Source organism: Rhipicephalus sanguineus, chromosome 1, assembly GCF_013339695.2.
Source record: "Rhipicephalus sanguineus isolate Rsan-2018 chromosome 1, BIME_Rsan_1.4, whole genome shotgun sequence".
Classification (NCBI taxonomy): domain Eukaryota; kingdom Metazoa; phylum Arthropoda; class Arachnida; order Ixodida; family Ixodidae; genus Rhipicephalus; species Rhipicephalus sanguineus.
Genome location: NC_051176.1, coordinates 268,072,557 through 268,095,322, shown reverse-complemented (window position 1 = coordinate 268,095,322; position 22,766 = coordinate 268,072,557). Strand labels below are relative to the sequence as shown.

The 22,766-nt window shown below is 42.4% G+C and overlaps 1 protein-coding gene across 2 annotated transcripts in view; it reads right to left on the bottom strand.

The window, feature by feature from the left end:
* LOC119378933 (rab3 GTPase-activating protein catalytic subunit) overlaps window positions 1-22,766 on the bottom strand; it is a 246,529-nt gene that overhangs the window by 217,407 nt on the left and 6,356 nt on the right. For both annotated transcript variants that reach the window (XM_037648028.2, XM_037648029.2), the window contains exons 5-9: window positions 22,619-22,700; window positions 16,232-16,351; window positions 10,949-11,114; window positions 8,591-8,693; window positions 1,550-1,628 (exon numbers count right to left, since the gene is read on the bottom strand). In XM_037648028.2, the coding sequence (XP_037503956.1) occupies window positions 1,550-1,628; window positions 8,591-8,693; window positions 10,949-11,114; window positions 16,232-16,351; window positions 22,619-22,700 (550 nt within the window). The remainder of the gene's footprint in view (window positions 1-1,549; window positions 1,629-8,590; window positions 8,694-10,948; window positions 11,115-16,231; window positions 16,352-22,618; window positions 22,701-22,766) is intronic.

Sequence of the window (22,766 nt, the reverse complement as noted above, 5' to 3'; positions counted from 1 at the left end):
AATGCGCAATATGCGCAGCTGTCTCAACCCTGCAACTAAGGATACAGTTCATGGCTGCCATAAAGCCCTCGCCCATGTTCCTTACTTCGGTTTAACCAATTTAAACTAACATCATGAAAAGATAACTTGGGACACCTTATCTACAACTATAATATTAATGAGAACTAACAGACAATAACGCCAAGGAAAGTACAGGGGGTGTTATCTGTAGTATTTAGAATATAAATGTGAAGAAAGTAAAGTGGACGAAAAGATGACTTGCCGCCGGCAGGGACCGAACCTGCGACCTTCGAATAACGCGTCCGATGCTCTACCACTGAGCTACGGCGGCGGTCATCCTCCCGTCCACTTTCTGGGGTATATATATGTTGATTTAAACCTAGGAGTGTTAGTCAGCGCCAATCGCAGCCATGGCGGCTACAACTATAGTCGGATACAACTTAAGAAGACAGGAGAGGCCCCGCCCAGACGACCGAAGCGCGGCAACCGATCACCTCCGCGACTAAAGAAATAGTCCCGCACATGTACGCGCCGATGTTCTCCAAAGGCGGAGCCACCGGCCGTCCCACTCATGACGTCAGTCTCGAGTGCGCGCCCATTGGTGCAGGCTTGTGTTCATCCGCCTTTGAGGAGGAAATGCAGCTGCCTTCTAAAGTTGTATTCGATTATAGACTTAACACTCGGCATTTTTTTTTTTTTACATGTAAAAAGATTGCAGGTTTAAGACCCAGCTAGAACACTTATGCACTAAAATTTCAGTGCTGGCAGCCAAAACTCACCAGTAATTTAGACATTATATTTAGTACATAAAGAGGTCACAATTAACTTCGGGTCCTCTTCGTGCATATTACTGGGTCATATTCTGAGTTGGAGATATCGTCATAATATCGCCTTCAGTGCGCACTGATTGGCTGGTTGAAAAAAGGCAGGCAAGCAATTGCTGCAGACACTCGCCATGCGAGATGCTACATCACACAAAGTGACACAGTCACCAAAGGCAATCGTCTCGGAATATGGCCTTTGAGTATTTATTTTGATATTTATTTTAAGAATAATAAATTAAAACATAGCAGAAATGCATTGCCTTGTACAGCCCTTTTGATCAGGGCACAAAGCACACCGCCCCCCCCCCCACCCCCCACCTCCCCAGTCTGTCAGATGTTGGTCCCTAGTGCTATTGAGCTCACATATATTCATAATAATTAAGAAGAAATCATGGCAACCCCCTGGGGAGCTCTTGTTGGCAAGGTCCATAGCCCTGATGCAGCCAGTGTAAAGATGAAAAATATTTATTATTATTATTATTATTATTATTATTATTATTATTATTATTATTATTATTATTATTATTATTATTATTATTATTATTATTATTATTATTATTATTCAAAACAAGAACACATTCTTAGGGAAGCAATGATAAAGTTTTTTGAAAACACAATGTTAAATCCTATTTATTGCTGCCTGTCTGCCTTTCGAAGTCAGGAGCTGAACAGCGCTTTTATTCAAACAACAAGTGTGCTTTTGTGGAAGACAAAAAGATACTTACGAGATGGGATCTTCCAAGGCACCAAATGGCAATTTCCCAAGTTTAAGATTGCCAATGTCGAACCAGTCATCAGTCACATCTACAGGCAATCCAAAAGAAGGCAGGATTAAGAGGAAGAAGGAAGCTTGTGATGAAAAATTCGTAAACAGGGGGTGTGCTGGAGCTGACGTTTCGACAAGCGGACTTATCTTCTTCAAGGCTTGAAGAAGACAAGTCTGCTTGTTGAAACATGGGCTCCAGCACAACCCATTTACGAATTTTTCATCTAGAGGCAAGTTTTACAAAGTTAGTTAACCACTTCACTGAGGTGTAAGCAGAGGCACTGTATGCAAAAGTACAACATTTGTCAAAACCACACAGGGCACAGGAGCTTGAAGCAAGGCTCCTATGGCAATAGATCCCAAACTTCATAGAGCACAACTGAATCCTCTCTTCATTTTCATGTCCCATGCAGTATGCTAGGTATACTACATACAAGATTACTGTGTGTTTTGATAAATTCCGGTCACTCACGCTTGGAATCGATGCTCTTCACAAAGAACACGGCCTTTGTCAAAAGCGTACACTCTAATAAGTGCATAAATGGATGTGTCTGGTGCAGTAGCATGTATTTTGTGGCACAGTTGGTATTTCAGGACTGTATGTGCTCCACGCCAAAAGTTGGCTATGTTAATGTACACCGTAAGCAGGAAACTTCTCACAAAGACAGTGCTTTCGTCTCATTCACAAACATATAAACAAATAAAAACAGAAAATGCACACACAGCTTGCATTTAGACAGCCGCATTATTACCAGATGCTAGTGAATGCCAGCCTGTCATGCCGGAGTGAAAACTGAGAAGTTGCTAATAACAATACCAAAGACTATTTTCTCATGGGCACCACCACTACATAAAGAACAGGGTACCATCTGGTACCAGCCTTGCCTTGCTCAGCCACTGAGCTTATTGGAGTATGCTTTTCCCAACAGTTTCTCCTCGATTTCGTGAGACTCGGTCCCTGAGAGCCCATGAGGGCTTATTTTCTGCTTTACCCGGCCTTTGTGCTTGTGTGTCCAGTGTCAATTGTCATGAAAGTAAAACTATCTCTGCATTAATCACTCAAGGATATGCCCTCAGGTCGTGGCTGAATGAAAACAGTAGTCTGTGAATCATAACTATTTTCAAGCTTTCTTTTTTACTTATGCAGTCATTACGTTGATGAAAGTGTTGCTTTGAGATGCTTGTTATGACTTCCGGTGAGCCTTTCCAGGCAAATTTTTGAAACTCTAACGAGCCCTTACCTGCATAGAACATGATTTCTTACTATGTCTCCTGTGTCCTTATTATTAGGCACTAGTTTTGAAAATAAAATTGACTGTTCAAAAGTTGTTCTGCTTTACGCTCTACTGACTTAACAATCAAGTTAAATTGTCTCAGTGCATATACGTGCAACTTTCTTTTTTCTGTGCATCACAAGCTGGCTTGTAGCATGAAATCAATGCTCTGCATAGGCATAATGCTGTATGTGCATTGGTTGTCTGTCTATCAGTGCACCACAGTTAAAAGGCCAACTCCGGCGATTTTTCGGCCATGTCAAAGTAATGGTGCTTTTATGTTCCTGAGACGCTCCTGTTACGGGCCCGATAGTAGAAATACTCGGCAAATTGGAGAATAATTTTAAATAAGCAAAAAAGCGCAACACCGAAACCGAAACCCAACCGAGTGTACTGTCTACGTATGACGTAGACGTTGTTACGAACGAACCGGAAGTCGTGCAAGGCATGCTGGTGACGCCGGCGTGGAGTATGAAAACTGTGACAGCCGGGACGACCAGCGAAGCGCCGGCCAAACCAACGCTGTCTGTCGCCTTGGGCACAGCAGACGCTCGCTGTAGCGGCCGAAGCGCCGAAGTTAGCGGTGCCCTCGGCTGCGTCAAATCCGCCGCCTTACCAATACTGACGTCACAGACGCAATGTTGCCAATAATTGTGGGAAGCCAGGAGGGCGTTTGCAGACAATCTTTAAAATTCATTTGCAAACAATCTGCGCATGTCTCAAGCCTGTAATTTGGCATAAATGACGGAAACATGCAAAGGAACGTACCCAGCGAACTTCATTGAGCTCCATCGACCTCGAAAAATCACCGGAGTTGGCCTTTAAATGACTTATACTATACAGTACTTGATTGCACTCAATGATTTTACTGACTAGACCACAGTCAGTCTTGGTAAGAGAGACACTCTTTAATGAATGCTTGAGAAGTTTGAATGGCCATATATATGGTACACTGCTTTATGCAAAGGTGTAATAAACTGCACATAAAACATGCATATAATGTACAAAACCAAACAAAAAGCAAGGTGAATGGCAATTTGTGGTTAAGAGGAAGGTTTAGCTAAGGGCCAACACCAATTTTCCAAGTACAGCAAACCCAGAAATACTTTAACGAGACCAACTGCTGAGCCAATTTAAATTACATTGGCTACATTAAGTGAGCAAGCAAAATGCTAGCAACTACAAGGAGCAGAATTTTTATTTACAACATAATACTTTTTTTACAAAACGTTTTTACTCACAAATCAGTGCTATGTTTGACAAGAGTGTGAAATATGCCAATTTCGTCTGCTTTATATTAGGGGTGTGCGAATATTCGAAATTTCGAATATTTTTCGAATAGTGTTTGTTATTCGATTCGATTCGCACTGGAATTTTACTATTCGAACTTCCCAAAAACAAATACAGTCAAAGTCCATTTGAAAGTGACCCCTTCAGATTTTTAATATGCTTCACCTCATTACACTCCCGTATTGCGGCAAAGCTGCCTTTCAAGCTCTGTTACGGTCTAACTTTGCAAAGAGACAGTCAACAGCCGATTGGAAGTGGTTCCTAAATTTTCAATATGCTTCACCTCATTACACCCCGGTATTGCGGCAAAGCTGCCTTTCAAGCTCCGTTACGGTCGAACTTTGTCAAGACACAGTCAACGGCCCATTGGAAGTGGTCCCTAGATTTTCAATATGCTTCACCTCATCACAACCCGGTATTGCGGCAAAGCTGCCTTTCAAGCTCCGTTACAGTCGCACATGTACTAACTCAAGAAAACGATGGTTCCAACATGGAGATGAAAGATGTGGCAGAGGTGGGGGCTCAATTAATGCTATTTTGGATATGAAATTTGGGCAGGAAGTCCGAAAAATCGGAAGTCGAAACTTTTTAGCATCCAAAATTTCAGATGTTCTTGTATATCGACATCTACGAGGCAGATTTGGAACTCCAGACTTGAAGGGAGCACACCCTTGTCCGCCACATCATTTGGGCTTCCACAGAAGTTGAGAAAGGAAGAGAGGCTGAGGAAATGGCATCCTTGCCTATCATGTGTAAGGTGTTGTCGGCAACACTTTGGTTGCACCAAATCATGTACATAAATAGAATTCGGCCTCTGCATTGCCTCATTCTTGATAAGACAACTATGAAACACCACCCCGCCAGTGCTTCATCAACCTAGCGAAAAGAAACACTTTCATGTTGCTCTCATAAGAATATGCTGCGGAATCCTCTCTAACTTTTTCCTCCGCAATTTCGCTTCGAAGTATTCGAAAAATATTCTAGAAATATTCGAGAAATATTCGAAAAATATTCGATTCGATTCGCACTCACACTTCTATATTCGAATTCGCTACGCAGCCAAAATTTTGCTATTCGCACAGCTCTACTTTATATGTCTCAACACGTGAAGATTATGGTGAAAAAACTCAAGTTCAAAACTTGGAACTTGAGTTTAATCTGTGCACCCTTCAAGTACACTTGTGACAGTCCAAATGAAAAATCTGTTTGCTGAAGTACCCAAATAATTATTTTTTTTTAACCAACAAAACTCATGAAACCTGGTGCAGTGGATGCCAAGCAAAATGATTGGTCCAATTTTATGTACTTAGTAGATAGGAGCTCCAGAGGTAAAGCTTCCTATAAGGGTTCCTTAAACCACTCTGACCTTAAAAACCTGTCACGTAGTGGTAGCTGTACACCCACATATAATGAACCTACACTCAAAATAACTCTTCAAAACGATATTGTGATGGCAAAGTTAGGGTCATGTGATGAACAAATGTGCATCTGATATAGTTTCTCGCTCAACATGGTTACCCTCACCTCCACATCACTAAGTCCACACTGTGCAGCAAAAGCTATGTGTTGTCATCAACACACCAAAAAAAAGGTTCCTCTAATTTTCTAGTGGTCCTCTCCAGGATGCTGACTCAATGAAAGCTGTATGCATGGATGAGTAACACACAAGTGAGCCTTCCTTTCTTCTAAAAAGATACAGACAGCCCTCATTATGTTGGTGCATTAGCTCCAGGTCAACGAACCACTGGAAAGCTTTTACCCTAGTGATGTCATGCGCAGAACCCTGCCGACATCATGATGAAAAGAAAAGATTGAAAACGTCCAGAGAGGGTCATGTGATTATTTATAAACATTATTGGTTTCCCCACGGTACATAATACTGCCGTAATCTCCAAAGATGATCCTTGCAGTAGTCTGTACAAAATGAATGTGTGCGTGTTTTTTTTAAGTGTTTGAAATGTCAGAAGTGATTTAGGGGTCCTTTAAAGGGCCAGTAAACGACCCCATGGTCCAAAATTTGTGGTGAAGAAATAACTGCACACTTGTACAATGTGAACATGCTGCCGCAAGAATTTTGCTGTAATAAGTGCTGTAATAAGGAAGCTACAGAGTATAGAACAACCCACTTCCTGCCTGGTTTCGGTTTCTTGTTCGGCCTTTCCATGCATCTCTGCCACGAAGAGGGGTAGGCATAGCCCGTTATTGTGACTACGCCCACTTTGGCAACGTAACACGAAGTAAGCAATTACGTCACTGGTGCACAGTCAACGATCGAGCCACGTTTGCTCCACAAGTCGCTCATGCCAGAGCGACGCGGTGAGGAAGCACGGGGCGAGAAGTACGAGGCACTGGCAAGGTAAGCAAATATGCAACACATGTAACAACTGTGCAGCCAAAACCGCATCACCGCTGGGTCAAGGCACTGTTTTGTAGTGCAGGGTACCAAGTGATGAAGTCAATGCCAGGTAAAGTTGCCAGTGGGCAACTTTACATCACTTCATGGGCGAAGAGGACGGGACAGGTGCTGGAGAGAGGCACAGGAATTGTTTTTCAAAGTGGAGTGTCTGCACGGTGCTGTAATATTCATACAATGTCATCATCACGGCCTCCTGCTCAAATTGGCGAGCTTGTTTGGGAGGTGTAATAAAGTCGGAGCCTGTTTACTGACCCTTTAAGGCCAGTGGCCTGATAGAGTACTAAAAGCATCTTTCTTGCATATGACACAAAAGCATCAATCCAACACTACTCCTATGTCCGGAAAGTTCTGAAGTTCAATGCATGATCAACAGCTTGAACTTAAAATAGACTAGTGAATAGACACAAAACATGAGAACCAGCTGGAAGTCTAGTTTGCATGATGTAGACCCTATTATACACTCCGCAGGACAATTGCTGTGAAAAAAAAATTACATGTTTGTAGATTCTTCATTCCTACTTACAGCCAATAAGGTTTCAACAGCTGCATGAATTATGTACATCCAAACCCTCCATAATCTGCACCTTGAATGAAGAATGTAACCATGCCAAATTAACTCTACTGTTGATTCATGGCATTAGACATCTTAGGAAGCACTAGTACTATAAGAGCGGAGGGCTCCAAATTAATTTTTACCAACTGATGTTTGTTAGCAGGCACCAAAATATAAGCAAATAAGCATTCTTGCATATCACCTCTGATGAAATGCAGGCACTGCAGCCAGGAATGCAATTCATAACCTCGTCCTCAGAAGCAGAACATCATCAGTACAAATTGGCTTGATTAACTTGCAAAGTGATGGAAAGTAATCTTTCCAGACAGATGTGACAATAAATATCACACTTCTTAAACTGGTCACACAGTCTGCTAAATTTCTAAATTGGTTAATGCTCATCCCAATTATGTAGCAGATATCTTAAGGTTTCATAATGTCTCTGTTAACACCAGCCAACTAATCATGGGAGGGTGGCAGATACAGCTAGTTGGTATTGCATACTTATACTCCGTTTTATACATCAGGTGCAACGCTGTGGAAGCTATGCAAGTTTAGTCATCAGAAAAACGTGTTAGTCCACGCGTCTCGCACTTGGCTTTCGTCGTTGTAAACGCTCGTGTGAGCCGAGCAAGAACGTGTGCGTGAGGTGCTGCGACGTACTGCAAATCAAACACCAAAAAACAAAAACAAAGAGACACTAAGCGATCCAGAACAATGTATTGACAACCGTATAACTAGGTGTGTTTGTTTCTAAGGCACGAAGTATCTTCCTTTATTACTTAGCCTAAAAACCAGACCAACCGCGTTACGATTTGTAAAATCATTGATCCATTTCTTGGTGTGAATGTATCTACTGCAAGAAGTCTCACTAGCCTCCACAGCGTTGCACCTGATGTATGAAACGGAGTATGAATGAGAAAAACGCGAAAAAGGGGGACCCAGACAAGTGCTTGTCTTTGTCCCTTTTTTTCCCACTTTTTCTTGTATAAGCATGGAACCAGAGAAATAACTGCTCTACTGAATTGAGCATTGTACCATCATGTTGTACCATCATTTAAAACATCACATTAGAGCACGCTTGTAGGATTGACCATTTATTTTCACCTTTTGCTTCGGTCCACAAACTGTGCTGGCTTTGGTGTTACGGATACAAAACTAGCCATATAAGCTAAGGATCCCAATGATCCTGTCAACTTCATCGTATTATGCTAGCCCTGAATATAGTGTCCCCCCACCGCTCGCTCTATCTCTCTCTCTAATAATTAATATTTCTAGGGTTATACGTGCCAAAACCACAATATGATTATGAGGCACATCGCAGTTTAGGGCTGCGGAAACTTCAAGCACCTAGGGCTCTTTAACGTGCACCTAAATCTGAGTACACGAGCCTCTGGCATTTCGCCACCACTGAAATGTGGCCGTCGTGGCCAGGATCACTTTCCTTCTAGGCAAGGATAGACATACCATGTGGAAGCTGTGGCCATGAAGCCGGGGACCAATCTTGAAGCATGTAGGTAAACCGTATGGTTAGCTGAATGGGTGCTGGACTTTGTTGCGAGGCATACGACTGCAAAAAAATAGAGAAAAAATGTGTAACTTGAGGGCAACTTATTTAAACAGCTTTCCTGCGAAACATATAAACATCTTCCCCATGTGCACTATAAGCATATGCTACCTTAGGTTAGGTTCTGTTATGTCACATTAGACATAGTGATCAAAAAGGTGATCCGAAAGTTCCTGGAAATAACCTTAGATGCCTCACCATCAACAAGTATGCTGCTTTACTAATAGATGGCTGGGTAATATCAGTTATCAGTTAATTTGCATGCTTTATAGACAAAAGATGTTAATCATTCACACTGTATACTTTTGTAACGATATGATCATGCCCTTTAGCACTCCCTCCAATGGTATGTGCAAGAGTAGGTGAGTGAGTGCACGCATCTGTGTGCGTGCCGTGTAAGTGTGTGAGACACAACCAAATGAATTCAACATACCATAAGGCTTGGGAAAGCGTAGGGGATGTTAACTGTTGTCTTTAACTGTAGCATAGTAATTGTGAAGTAAATGAAGTAAACGGAAATTAATTAAGGTGAACAAAAATCACCCTTTCGGTCGGTGGGATCCGAACCCACACTCTCTGAATTACAAGTCCAATGCTCTACCAATTGAGCTATTATGGAAGGTGCTTTCCCGTCCACTTATTTGGGTATCTCTGTACAAGTAATCCCTGGGAATGTTAGCCAGCGCCGCTCGTAGCCAAGACGGCGAGTATGGAACACTCTTTTTGCCAGAGCACATCACGTGGCAGCAGCTGCAAAGATCACAGCCACATGACACCTACAAACTACATGAATTAGAGATTGTAGAAGGCTTCTCTACACAGCACTCATTGTCCATGTGCTCAGAGAAGAAAACATCACTACCTGTTTACAAGTAAAACTCTGCAGAGCTGTCTTCTGAACGGAAGTCGTCAAAGTATTTCCTTTTGGAACGTGTTTCATTTACGTGCAGCAAGAATTGAGCCAACCATGTTCCCCGTGCAGGCGTCGGAGGAGACAGCCATAAGGAGAAATGAGAGACCAAGGTGGAAAACTGTGACCACCATGGACAAATGACCTCCAATACACCTGTTTTGCACAAGTCGATTCCATTTTACGCCTGTGAGTTTCTTAATTTCACCACCCCACCTAACCATCTGTCAACCTTGGCTGACCTTGCTAGCCTTTGGTACCCATTCCATTGCTTTCATTGTCTGCCAGTTATCTGTCCTATGCATTACATGGACTGCCCAGCTGCATTTTTTTTTCTCTTAATGTCAACTAAAATATTGTCCACCCCCTTTGTTCTCTGACCCACATTGCTATCTTCCTGTCTGTTATGCCTATCATTTTCCGTTTCATTGCATGCTGTGTAGTCCTTAACTTCTCCTTGAGTTTCTTAATTATCTTTGAAGTTCAAGCCCCGTATGCCAGTACTCAAAATATGCAATGACTACACTTTTCACTTTAAGGATAGCGGTAAGCTGCCGGTCATGATTTGTAAATGCCTGCCATAGCGCCAGCCCATCCTTATTCTTCAGTGAATTTCCATTTTATGAGTAGGCCCCCTCTTAGTAACTAAACTGATACACATACTCTAGCCCAGGCCCAGGTTCCCTGTTATGGCCCTCAATTACTTGTTGCAATTTGTCGCCAGTACTGCTGAAGAGCACAATGTCACCCGCAAACCGTAAGCTGCTGAGATATTCTTTATTAATCTTCATTCCTAATTCTTCCTAATCTAGTTATTTCAATACCTCTTCTAAGCATCTTATGACTATAACCATCGCCAGCAGAGAAATGGTCAATCCTACTCCACAGATGTGTCACTCTAGTAAGAGTTTAACTACTCAATTTCACTATGACTTGTAGCTTCACCTGCAAAAGTTTGTTTAAGCATGTTCCGCATTTTAGTTGGTGCTTGTAAGTAATTTAAATTCACCCATGGCAGAAAACGTGAAATAGTATCAACATTACAAAAGCGTACATTCTGACTAAATACAAATTACCCTCACAGACAAAAGCTAATTACGTTCTTATTGATACATCATCTAGATACAAATTAATGTACCATTCACCATCAAGGTAGATTAGAATATCCATTAGGCACTACCTATTGCGTCGCCTTTTGCTTCACCTCGCTGCACTTTCTGCAATCAGTGTCACTTCTAACTGCATGAAAGAGGCAGAGATGGCACAATATTCTGTTTACTAGTTATGTTTTCTACTACTTATCCCACCACAAACACAATGCAATGTTTTATATTTATGTGCATCCTACCAGCTTTCCTTTGAAGAGCGACAAGAGGCCAGACACATTGCTGCAGGGCTTTGGGACATGGTTAAGATGCACCATCTCAAAGTGTGTTGTCAGTCCACCCCCAACACATACGCCAAAGCACAGGCGCTCTTGAGGGTGGTGGACCTGCACAAAAGCTGGCAGTGGACTGCCAACCGTTCACTCAAAACACTGCTCTACTGACTGCTGCAATCCCTAGGGATATGCCACAGTACATACACCAACTAAACAACTGAAGAAAGAGCATCTTTAGTATTTCAGTGGCTGTGATTGCTACACAGCAACCAATAGTCTAAAGTGAACGAACATTTCACTATGTACAAAAGTGAGCAGCTACTGTTTGATTATTTTCACAGCCAGCCATAGGCTAGAAAAAAATGTGGAGCTCACTCAGACTCACTTAAGAAATATATTTTGTGCTTAAAGGCCAACTCTGGCGATTTTTCGAGGTCGATGGATCTCAATGAAATTCGCTGGGTACATTCCTTTGCACGTTTCCGTCATTTATGCCAAATTACGGGCTTGAGACATGCGCAGATTGTTTGCAAATGAATTTTAAAGATTGTCTGCAAATGCCCTCCTGGCTTCCCACAATTACTGGCAACATTGCGTCTGTGACGTCAGTATTGGGAAGGCGGCGGAAGTGACACAGCCGAGGGTACCGCTAACTTCGGCGCTTCGGACGCTACAGCGAGCGTCTGCTGTGCACAAGGCGACAGACAGCGTTGGTTTGGCCGGCGCTTCGCTGGTCGTCCCGACTGTCACAGTTTTCATACTCCGCGCCGGCGTGACCGGCATGCCTTGCACGACTTCCGGTTCGTTCGTAACAACATCTACGTCATACGTAGACAGTACACTTGGTTGGGTTTCGGTTTCGGTGTTGCGCTTTTTTGCTTATTTAAAATTATTCTCCAATTTGTCGAGTATTTCTGTTATCGGGCCCGTAACAGGAGCGTCTCAGGAACATAATAGCACCATTACTTTGACATGGCCAAAAAATCGCCGGAGTTGGCCTTTAAGGCTCACGTGGACTCACTCACCAAAATTTTTTTTGACCAGACTCACTCAGACTCAATCTCATCAAAATATTACTCAGCCGGGCTCCCTCAGACTAAGAATCATGGCTCGATCTGAGTCGAAGTGACTATAAGTGAGTCGACTAATGAGCAAGTTTCCCAACCTATGCAGCTAGCACAAGTGATCCTTGAATACTGCACTAAGCAAGCCTAGGCCCCTTCGTTATTCTTCAACATTTTATTAAAAAAAAAAAACTTTTTTCCATTCCTTCAGTGCTAAGGCTTTCTTTATGAATGAGTGTACCTAGCGGAGTCTACTGTACCTTAAAAAGAAAAGATCAATGCAAATCTTAAATTGTGGGTTATAACAACCCAGAGCAACTCAGAGGCTATGAGAAAGGCAATAATGGGGAGGGGAAGGATGCTCCAGAATGATATGGACCAGCTGCAATTCTTTAATGTCTATCTAAACCCCACTTAGACAATTTCATTGCAATTCCACATCCATCTAAATACAGCTTCTCTAGCTGTAATTTGTCCCCGTGACCTCTTACTAAGAAGCAGCATATAATGGCCACAAGCCACCGTGGTTTTCCACACAAAAAACTGCACACCCTTCTTCTCGAGAAAGGCACACTACGAGCAAGAGTCAAGATCACACACGCAAATGTCCCATGCAAAATGCACTAATGTTCCAAGAGCCAGGTGAATTCATGTTTGAAAAAAAAAAGTTTACTCCGACTTAACATAACATATTAACCTTTTTTTTTCAATTGTAAAATGCACTGCATCAATAGTCACTGACCACACAGTATGACTATACAAGTGTGTACACCACTTGTTTTTGTTATTTGTATCGACTAGGGGCTAAGAAAGAGCAAGATACTTTGAGCTTCGGATGAACTGAGCTCCCTGCATAATAAATTTTTCTTAATTTAACTGCATTTTGCAGTGTACTGTTGCATATGATCCCTTTGCTGAAGGCACTACTATGCTCGAGGAGTCATTCGATGTGCCGCTTCCTGCGAGCCACGACAAAAGTATAATTTTTCTTTGCTCAGCATGGACATAACTGGAAAAGAATCTGCACCATATTTCTAGCCTGATATTTCTTTCTATTTATGCAAAAACAGAGCATGAATTACTTCAGAATAGAGAGATAATTAATTACAATTTAATTATGAGCAATTACAATACCACACATAAATTAACGTATGATATACATATTTTTATTTTTTGATGATGATGATGATTCGTGGAGTTTTGTGGCACAAGGGCCATGGGTGGCCAAAGAGCGCCATGTCTTTGATGAAGTGTTAGCGATGACCAATGATTTCGATGACAGGGTGTATTTATGGCTGTATAGAAGCCTAAAATCACGCGCTATAAAGAAGCATAAAAGGTGTGTATAGAGTATAAATTATGGCAGTGATACGTGATGCAATCTATGGGTGTGGAGTGAATTACAAGTGAGCATGGTATGTACAAGTGAGAGATGGGGAAATAGCATGAATGCCTCCTCAGGCTTTTGAGGCCAAAGGAAGGGAGGCAGGTGCTTTCTTTAATTCAGCTACCGCAGGAACAACCTCTTTTCAGAGGTCGTGTTACGGATTGCCCTGGTATATATGACATGAAAGTTGTGAACCTTTTCCAAAACACAAACAATGACTGATGTTTAAAAACAGGTTCCCTACCGATGAACATTGATGGGTGTAATGGTATTTTGTTGTCGGTAGGGTAATGGAAAATATATTTTTCTGAGCGTGTCTAGTCCTTTGCACTCAATTAAAATGTGAAGCACGGTAAGTGTTTCACCACATCTCTCACACAAAGGTGGATCGCCACCAGAAAAGAGGTATGAGTGTGTGCTGTAGGTGTGTCCTATTTGTAGCCTTGTAAGTGTTACTTCTGTGCAGTGTGACTTTGATACTGGCGGCCAATTACCTAGTTGTGGCTTGATAATGTGCAGTTTATTTTGTGTGTGCCTATCCCATGTGCTCTGCCAAAAGGCCCTGAGTTTTCTTTCTTTCTTTCTTTTTTTTCTTTTTTTTTGCAATAGCATACCAAGTGCCTTGAAACAATGATGTATAGATTTGACGTATTTACAGACAGTTGGTGGCGTCTGAAAGGGTCAAGTTAATCATCCAATCTGGAACACACAATGCCACCCCTCGAAATGTGCTGCGAAGCAAAGTTGAAAGAGAAAAAAAAATGAGACGGTACTTGTAGCGTGAACGTGACGTGGCTCAAGTGAATGGGTAATAATAATAATATCTGGGGTTTAACGTCCCAAAACCCCGATATGATTATGAGAGACGCTGTAGTGAAGGGCTCCGGAAATTTCGATCACCTGGAGTTTTTCAACGTGCACCTAAATCTAAGTACACGGGCCTCGAACATTTTCGCCGCCATCGAAAATGCAGCCGCCGCAGCTGGGATTCGAGCCTGCGACCTTCGGGTCAGCAGTCGAGCGCCATAACCACAAGACCACCATGGCGGGGCTCAAGTACATGGGTGAAGGCAGAAAAAGAATACCGCTTGTGGATGCTAGTCAAGGCAAAGAGCAAGAGTGAATTTGTTGACAGTGAGAATTGGCTCTGGTGGCGTCCGCCACGGTGGTCTAGTGGTTATGGTGCTCGAGTGCCGACCCGTAGGTCGCGGGATCGAATCCCAGCCACTGCGGCTGCATTTTCGACGGAGGCGAAAATGTTTGAGGCCCATGTACCTAGATTTAGGTGCACGTTAAAGAACCCCAGGTGGTCGAAATTTCCGGAGCCCTCCACAACGGCGTCCCTCATAATCATATCGTGGTTTTGGGACGTTAAACCCGAGATATTATTATTATTATTACGTACTTAGATAGGGGCAGGTTTCGGAAAGTAGTAGCGTGCAACATACTGACATCGTCCAAGACATTCCGTTCATTCGTGGTGCCGTCCTTGTCGCAAGCCACGTTGCACAGCGTGCATTCATGATTCACACGACCACAACAATGTCAGTTAAGAGTTCATACATTGTCCTTCATACATTGTCCCTTATAATCATATTGTGATTTTGGGATGTTAAACCCCAGATATTATTATTATTATAGGCTCTGGTGGCATGGCCCCAAGAAAATAATTCTATTTCTCCGATCTTCTCTAATAATGTACCAATTTTAAAATTTATTTAGAATGTTCCTTAGACACAACCTTACACCTACCAGTGTACTAGAGTCGAACCTGCATATATCGAACCCACATACTATAACGAATTATTGTGTATATCAAACAGTTGTAATATCCCCTTCAATATATTTTCGATATATAAAGTATTTTACATATCAAATTACCTACATATAGAACTCTTTTGTGATCGCCTTCAGATCCAATATTTCCAGGTATGACTGTAAAAGAAAAATTTGCAATAGTGGCTGAATAGAAGGCTTTTTAAAATAAGTGATAAACCAAGTAAAGGAATTTTGTTATAAGAAGGATCTACCAGGTGAACATTTCAACCCAAAACCTGTTGTTGCAGGTCATGTCTGCAGGACAAAGGCTTGTGTCACGAAGCCAAAAATGATATTGAGTGCTTCAATCCACACAAAAGACAACAAAGACCTTTTGCACACTTTAAAGCACTGACAGCTCCATGTCTCCAGTGGCAAATATGAAGAAAGGCATTCACACAAGCGGTCACTTGTGTGTGAGCTTCTGACCCGTATGAAATGCTCTTCTCTGACACGCACTGCATGTGGGAAAGCAAGCAAAGTTCGACACAGGAAGGCATCAGTTCAATTACTATACTCCTGGAGGCCTATAAATGACAACCAAGCATCAACTGCACCCACTTCAGCTGACAATTTTCCCTTTTTCTCAGCCCCAGTGTTCCTGGGAAGCTCGTTCATGGAAGAGCTGTCTACTTCACTTTTTGTTTATGAGCAGCTTTTGGAGCTGAAAACATCTTAAATAACAATGCAAAGAAATGTTTCCTTGTTGTTGCTGTTCAATGCTTTCCCCAATTGCTCAAAGCTTTTCTGCTGACTTACCTAGCCAAGCTGCAGGCCACTAGGACAATACTACCCCTGGAACTGAGGAAGCCCTTGCAACAATGCCAGCATGCCAGAAAAAGTCAATAATGTTTAATCATAATCAATGCTACAGCGTAAAATTTTCTTGCATACTGCTTTGCTCATCATTCCATTATAGAAAGTAAAGTGCACTGGATGACAATAAAAATCAAAGCAAAGGTAAGAAATCAAAGAACTTACCACTTTGAGTTGTTTAAAGCTACAGAAACAGAGCTGACAAGAAGTTTCGTTCTATCTTCACTTGAGATAGCTTCCTCTTCACTGCTTGGTGCTATAACTAAAAAGTCTCGCAAGCCAAACCTAGAAGAAATATTTGTAATTTGATGCAGCACGTTTACCATCTTTTCACTATTATTAGTACAGTAACGTACACATCTTACCCTAGGTGTGTCTACGAGAACAAGGTGTACAAATCTCTGTACTACACACCTTTGCTCTCCAAACAACTATTATGCACAATTTGTAATGTAACCCACCCATTCGTATCTGAAAACATTGATTTAGATTAGCTAAGCTGTTTATTCTGTGTCTTTTGACCATTTGAAACCATTTTAAAACACTTAGATTCACTCAAAATCACATGCACACTCTCAATTTTCCTGACCTCAACAACTACCTAACAAAAAAAAACTTATCCTGCCTTTTTTAGTTTATCATTAAAAAAAATGATTTGAAAATACACTCTTAAAGAAGGAGCTATAGTGCTCCTTTTTTCAAATAAAACCCAATGTTAAGTATCAAATTTTACACAAAAAAAAAATTGTAGTTTACGCTCTTCAAAACCTGAAAACCAAGTCAGACACATTCATTTTTAGTTACCTTCAATAGCAGCCCAGCCAACATCTATGATGCAGCAAGCACCTTATGGAGAAAATATGCACAAATAATATGTGTTCGAAAAATAACTACCAAATCAACGGACTCCTTAATAACCACCCTATAATTATATCCATAACTGAAAGAATCATATCAGTTTATTATTTCAACAAACACCTGACTACATATTCGTTGTCCCTTGCAGAATGCTGAGGTTAGGTATATGCAAAAATACTGTGGTGCACAAATGTTTGCAAAACTTGGAATTTTATTGACTGAGTTTGCCTGTATTGATTATTTCATGTTTTAAAGATGCTTTTATGCTTCAGACTGTAAGGCAATTGATTCAAAAAGTATGTTACCTAGCACATAGTTATGTAATTTATATGGTTTCTCCTCTTTGTATTGCCATACAGTGATTGTACTCATTTTATATCAGATTTGATTTGCCTTCAAGTCAAGCCCTTGAGCAACTGCTCTTATGTTCTTCAAATAAAACTTTTGCCCTGGATCAGCAGATATGTAAAGAGAGCACCAATGAGGAAAATGGCGAGGCATAGTGAAGAAAATTAGGACGAGCGCACGCCTCAGGCTTTCAGAGTGCACATTCACCTTTCATGGCCGCAGTATAAGGCTATTATATCTGTGCAGCACAGCCAGAAGATAGAATGAAATCCTCCCCAATAGTACTTCTGAACTCACTCAGACTGTACACACACTCAGACTGACTTCAAATATATTACTCACACTCAGTCCCTGAACTCACAGGAGCTTATTCCAGGCCCCGGAAACTGAGCGCAAGTTTCGCTTTCAAGGAACATGCGCGCTTGTAGCAGTTGCTGGGCATCCTAAGATCTATCTGGTTGAACGAAGTGAGGTTGATGTGGATGTTCGCATTTATTGTCTTTCACGAGTTTTTACTAATAAATAAATTTGATTGAACTGTAAAGAACTCTTGTTTTGTTTGTTTGTCTTTTTTACTTGTTATTTTGTGAATTTTAAATCGGGCAAAGCACGGGAACTGGTTGTCTTGGGTTCGTAGCACCTGCCTCCACTCACCCTTGCCACTCGCTCAGCAATATCAAAAGTTGGATCGCGCTTGGTTATCTCGCTCGGTTGGCGTGCAAAGTATCAATATGGTAAAGATAAGACATTTGATGTGGCGTGCAGCGAACAGAAGCCGCAGTGAGCCACGTCGAGCAGGCCAACCATGGCAATAGACGAAGATCGCTAAATCGGGACATCACATGTTTTGTGCGGCTCTGTAGTGTGTTAACCCAAGGATTTCCAGTTCCGCGAAGGTTTTTCAGGAGTCCTAGTGACAACGGGTGAGCACAAGCATTTGAGTCCATTATTTGAGCAGGTATTCTTTTTGCTTGAGTATATGTGTAAACCCCGTCCTCTGCAAGCCTGATTGGAATGATATAATGGCAGTGTCGCTAGACTAATTTGTCATGACGACAGCCTACCTGCTACCGGTGAAATACATTTAATGAAAGGCTTGAGTGCGTACTGCTTTGGCTACACAAATTGTTCATTTCTTACTTTTGGCATGTAGTTCAAATGATGTGAAGCAATCATAGGCTCCTTCCTGTTCATGGAAATGCATGTAGACAGTTTGAAACTTTGAGGGCTTTTACTTCTAATACTGTCACTGAAATGCATGTAATGGACTCCCTGATGCTTTGAGAAATCGTTCAACAGGGAATGTCGCTGGAGCCAACGTTTTGACAAGTGGACTTTTTTTCGTGAAGGCAATGCTGCTGCCCTGACGAAAACAAGTCAACTTGCTGAAACATTGTCTCCAGCAGCATTCCCTATTCATCGCTTCACGCCTTCATCTTCCCCTGAACTTCTGTCTTGTTTGGTACTCAAGTTCTGTAAGAAAAACATGTGCACCGTCATAACAGACGTCACTGAGTCAAATATGACGCGGCCTGCTTGTGATTCTTAATAATTTTCGCATTGGTTCGGATATTCTGGGTTCAATGTTTGCTCATTATGCGCATATATTTCAGTTGTGAATTAAAGCTGCTTTTGCAGATTGACACTTTAGCACCACGTGTATGTCTCTGTTTTTTACTACAAAACGTGTGATTAACAAAAAAAAAATTTAAATTTTACTTGTGTTGATTGAGTTTTGTCTTAAAAAATCAGTCAGCTTTAGTGTGTCAACCTCACAACACACGAACAAGATTTAAAAAATGGTTAACTAAATTAACGAATGGCCACATCGCCCGAGCGGCCAGCGGACCTGCAAGAGAGCACGAACACATTCCGCTTGCATGCGAAATGGGAAAGGAGAGCTTCCGCCGCAACCCTCCTCCTTTCGGTTTCGCGCCCTTTTCCTCTATTTGCTGACCTGACCAGTGACGTCATGAAACAAATGTTTTGTTTGTGAATTATTTCTAGTTGGATACCCGGCAGCCGCTAGTGGTGGAAGCGGCACTGCCGCAGCATATAGGCATGCGTGAGCGTGTCCCATGGGCATAGGTCGGCAAAACATGTCGAGCTCACTCAGACTCACCCATGGAATATATTTTGCCCTTAGGATTCACTGGGACACAGACTCACCAAAGTTTTCCTTAATAGGACTCACTCAGGCTCAGACTCACTAAAATTTTGCTTGCCCGGACTCACTAGAACTCACACTCATCTAAATATTACTCACTCGGACTCACTCGGACTCACTTAGACTCAGACTCACGGCTCGATCTGAGTCTGAGTGAGTCGACTCATGAGTCCGTTAACGTTTAATCAGTATGTCAACGCCAATATCTCACATAATCGGCGCTCACGATACGCATTTTGATCTCTTACCTTCACATACGAGTCATCAGTGATTGCAATCCAGTAACGACATTTTTATTGAAATATTATTGAAAAAGAACATCCTTTGAAAAATTTTGCAGGGGGGGGGGGGTCAAGGCATGCCTCTGATCAATAAATATTGAGCTGGCGTATGAATGCTAATGCATTGAAGTAAGTGTGAGTAGAAGAGAGTATCAACGTGAGCTGTCATAAGGCTAATAGTAATGGTGAAGTTGAGTAGTTATCACCATAGGTCGGGAAAAAAATTTGGAGTTCACTCAGACTCACTCAAGAAATATATTATGTGTTTAGGGCTCACTCGAACTCAGACTCAACAAAATTTTCCTCAACCGGACTCACTCGGACTCAGACTCACAAAAATTTGTCTCAACCAAATTCACTCGGACTCAAACTCACCAAAATATTACTTACCCAGACTCACTCAGACTCATGGCTCGATCTGAGTCTGAGTGAGTCGACTCATGAGTGAGTTTGCTGACCTATGCCCATGGGTGGTATAGGGAGTTTCCGCCCCCTGCTTATTCACCCAGAGTAACAAGTATCCTGCGTAACAAGTAGGTCTAAGACAGGCAGAAGCAGTCCTTGAGTTAGTACCTTGTGGCCCACACACATGCTCACATTACACTAACACCCATTAGCACTGCACCACCACTTACTCACATTCATGTGCATCCACATTCATAAAATGTGTGTTCTTGTTTACACACCCACTGAACCTCATATTCACACTCCCATCCCCTGATATTCGGTGGCCCTATTAACATTATTTTAGCTGTACTCACACTTACAGTGGCACTCACACTCGTACTTACACCTACTCACACTCAACAGCATCCAGCCTTACTCATATTCATGTGTATACTCCAATAAAAAATCATGTCCACACTCAGGTGCATACACTCACAAGCAGATTTGAGTTTCCACTTTTGTCTATCACACCTTTTGTATAACACATTCACATTGATGCCTGTTAAGTGAATGTCAGTACTTATAATTGAGTATGCTGACCTATACTATGCCACAGAAAAACCTGGACACAGGTATAACGAATGTCCTGCACACAAAACATCGAATCTATAGACCTGAAGGTGAAGTTCATATTTCATTCACAGAAACAGACTTATGCAACCTGCTATCTGTCCTGGCTGCTTGCACTAGTAACATCTGATTTATTAGATATGAGCCCTACTGCAATGCACTCAGTCAGGTTCACTGTTTCCAGTAGGCACCAATGAATTTGCAAAGCATTACAGTCATCATGCTAAGGTCATAGGCTCAGCTCCCACCAGTGGCAATGTTCCTTTTCTTAACATTTCATTTCCCTTGTCCTTATTATTCCTACATTTTGATTAAAAAGGCATGGTTACTTTCCACAATGCTTCACTTAATTGCGAGTTAGCTTAATATGGAATCACATTTGATTAAGATGCACTTAAACTCACTCAGAGTCGCACAAGCTCCAGTTCAGTGGGACTCACTGAAATGATTGTTGAACTGCGATTGTCTACACCCTGTGTAGTGAATGAAGGGAATTTGTGAAAGAAATTTAGACGTTTGTGAATTTTGAGATGTTTGTGCGGACTTGTGAGAATGAGGACGACGGCGACATGAAGGCGAGCCAGGGGCAGGTGGCACGCGCGGCGGCGGCATGAGAAAAAAAAAAAAAAAACAAGAAGACGAGAAAGAAGAGAGGCGCGTGTGGAACGCGCAGAGGGCTGAGCGAAGCAAGCCGAAGGACACGCCGGACCAGGGCGCTGTCCGAGAAGTTGTCGTGGCCGTGCTCAGCGAGGACTGGTGCTTTCCTGGTGTTTCGGGCGTTGGCGGTGGCACCAGCGAGGACGTGCCGGACCAGGGCGCTGTCTGGGGAGCTCCTCCTGCCTGTTCTCGGTGAGACCTGGGGAGCCGAGCTACCTGCCTGAGGCTACCGGTACAGGGCGCGGCTCCTGCTGTGTCGGCGGGCAGGCGTCACGAGTTCCTGAACACCGTCGCCACCTGGGACGGCGCAAGGCCGTGATCAAACGGGAGGCCTTACGGAGGCCTTGTCTTCCTGCTGTGAAGCACACGGGACGTGTCACCTGCGTGCCTGGGCTTGCCTTCAACGACACTCGTCGCCGCATGTGGACTGACCCTCGTCAAGGCAACGTCGTCTACGAGTCGTGAGACTTCGTTTTCTTGCTACCTTGAACGGACATTCCGCGGTTAAGACTTTCAGAATAATTTATGTGTGTTTATCTCCGTGCTTGTTTTTTTTCGTCATCGTCCTTAGCATACCTTGTCCCTATAAATGTTGATCAAAACTCATTCGTGCGTATTCTCTTGTCGCCCGTCCCGTTGAGCCACGCACTCGCAAACGTGACGAACCACCACTCGGTCCTTACACCCTGAGTATGAAGGCTAATAAGAGACGATGAATGCGAATGCACGTGGGTATGAACATGAGTGCTGATACGTGGAAGTGAGTATAAGCACAAGTTAGTGCCATTGAACGCGAGTGGATGTGGGTATGAACATGAGCAGATGCAGGCAAAATTTAAGTGGAAGTGAGCACAAACACGAGTGATTCCCAGCACTTGTGATTTGAAACAAATACGAAGTTTGAGTAAATGCCGATGAGTCTGAGTGGCATGTGTATGAATGCGAGTGAGTGTCTACCTATACTACCAACCTATGCCTCTTAGTGACCAAGACTGTAGAGCTTGAAAATAGCAGTCAAGAAAAACAATTTGCCCAGCACCAGCCACATCATCACCACCAACTTCTGTGAAATGCAACAAGGTAAAGGCTTTACTTAGATTCCATATTTGTTAAAATGTTTGTCAAGAAATTTCTGTATTAGAAGAAAAATTACAAACAAAAGCAAGAAGTGCACAAGGCAAAGTCAGAAACATTGCATGAAAAGTGAGTTCAAAAGTTGCTCACCATCGAACCAAGTAATGAGCCCTAGGAGGGAAATCATTGCCTAAAGTCATCATATCTTCTAGGGCAAAGGGGGTTGGTTCATCTGAGATGTTTATCAAGAAAAAACAAAGAAATTAATGTTATATACATAAAAATGTCCGAAAAGTTG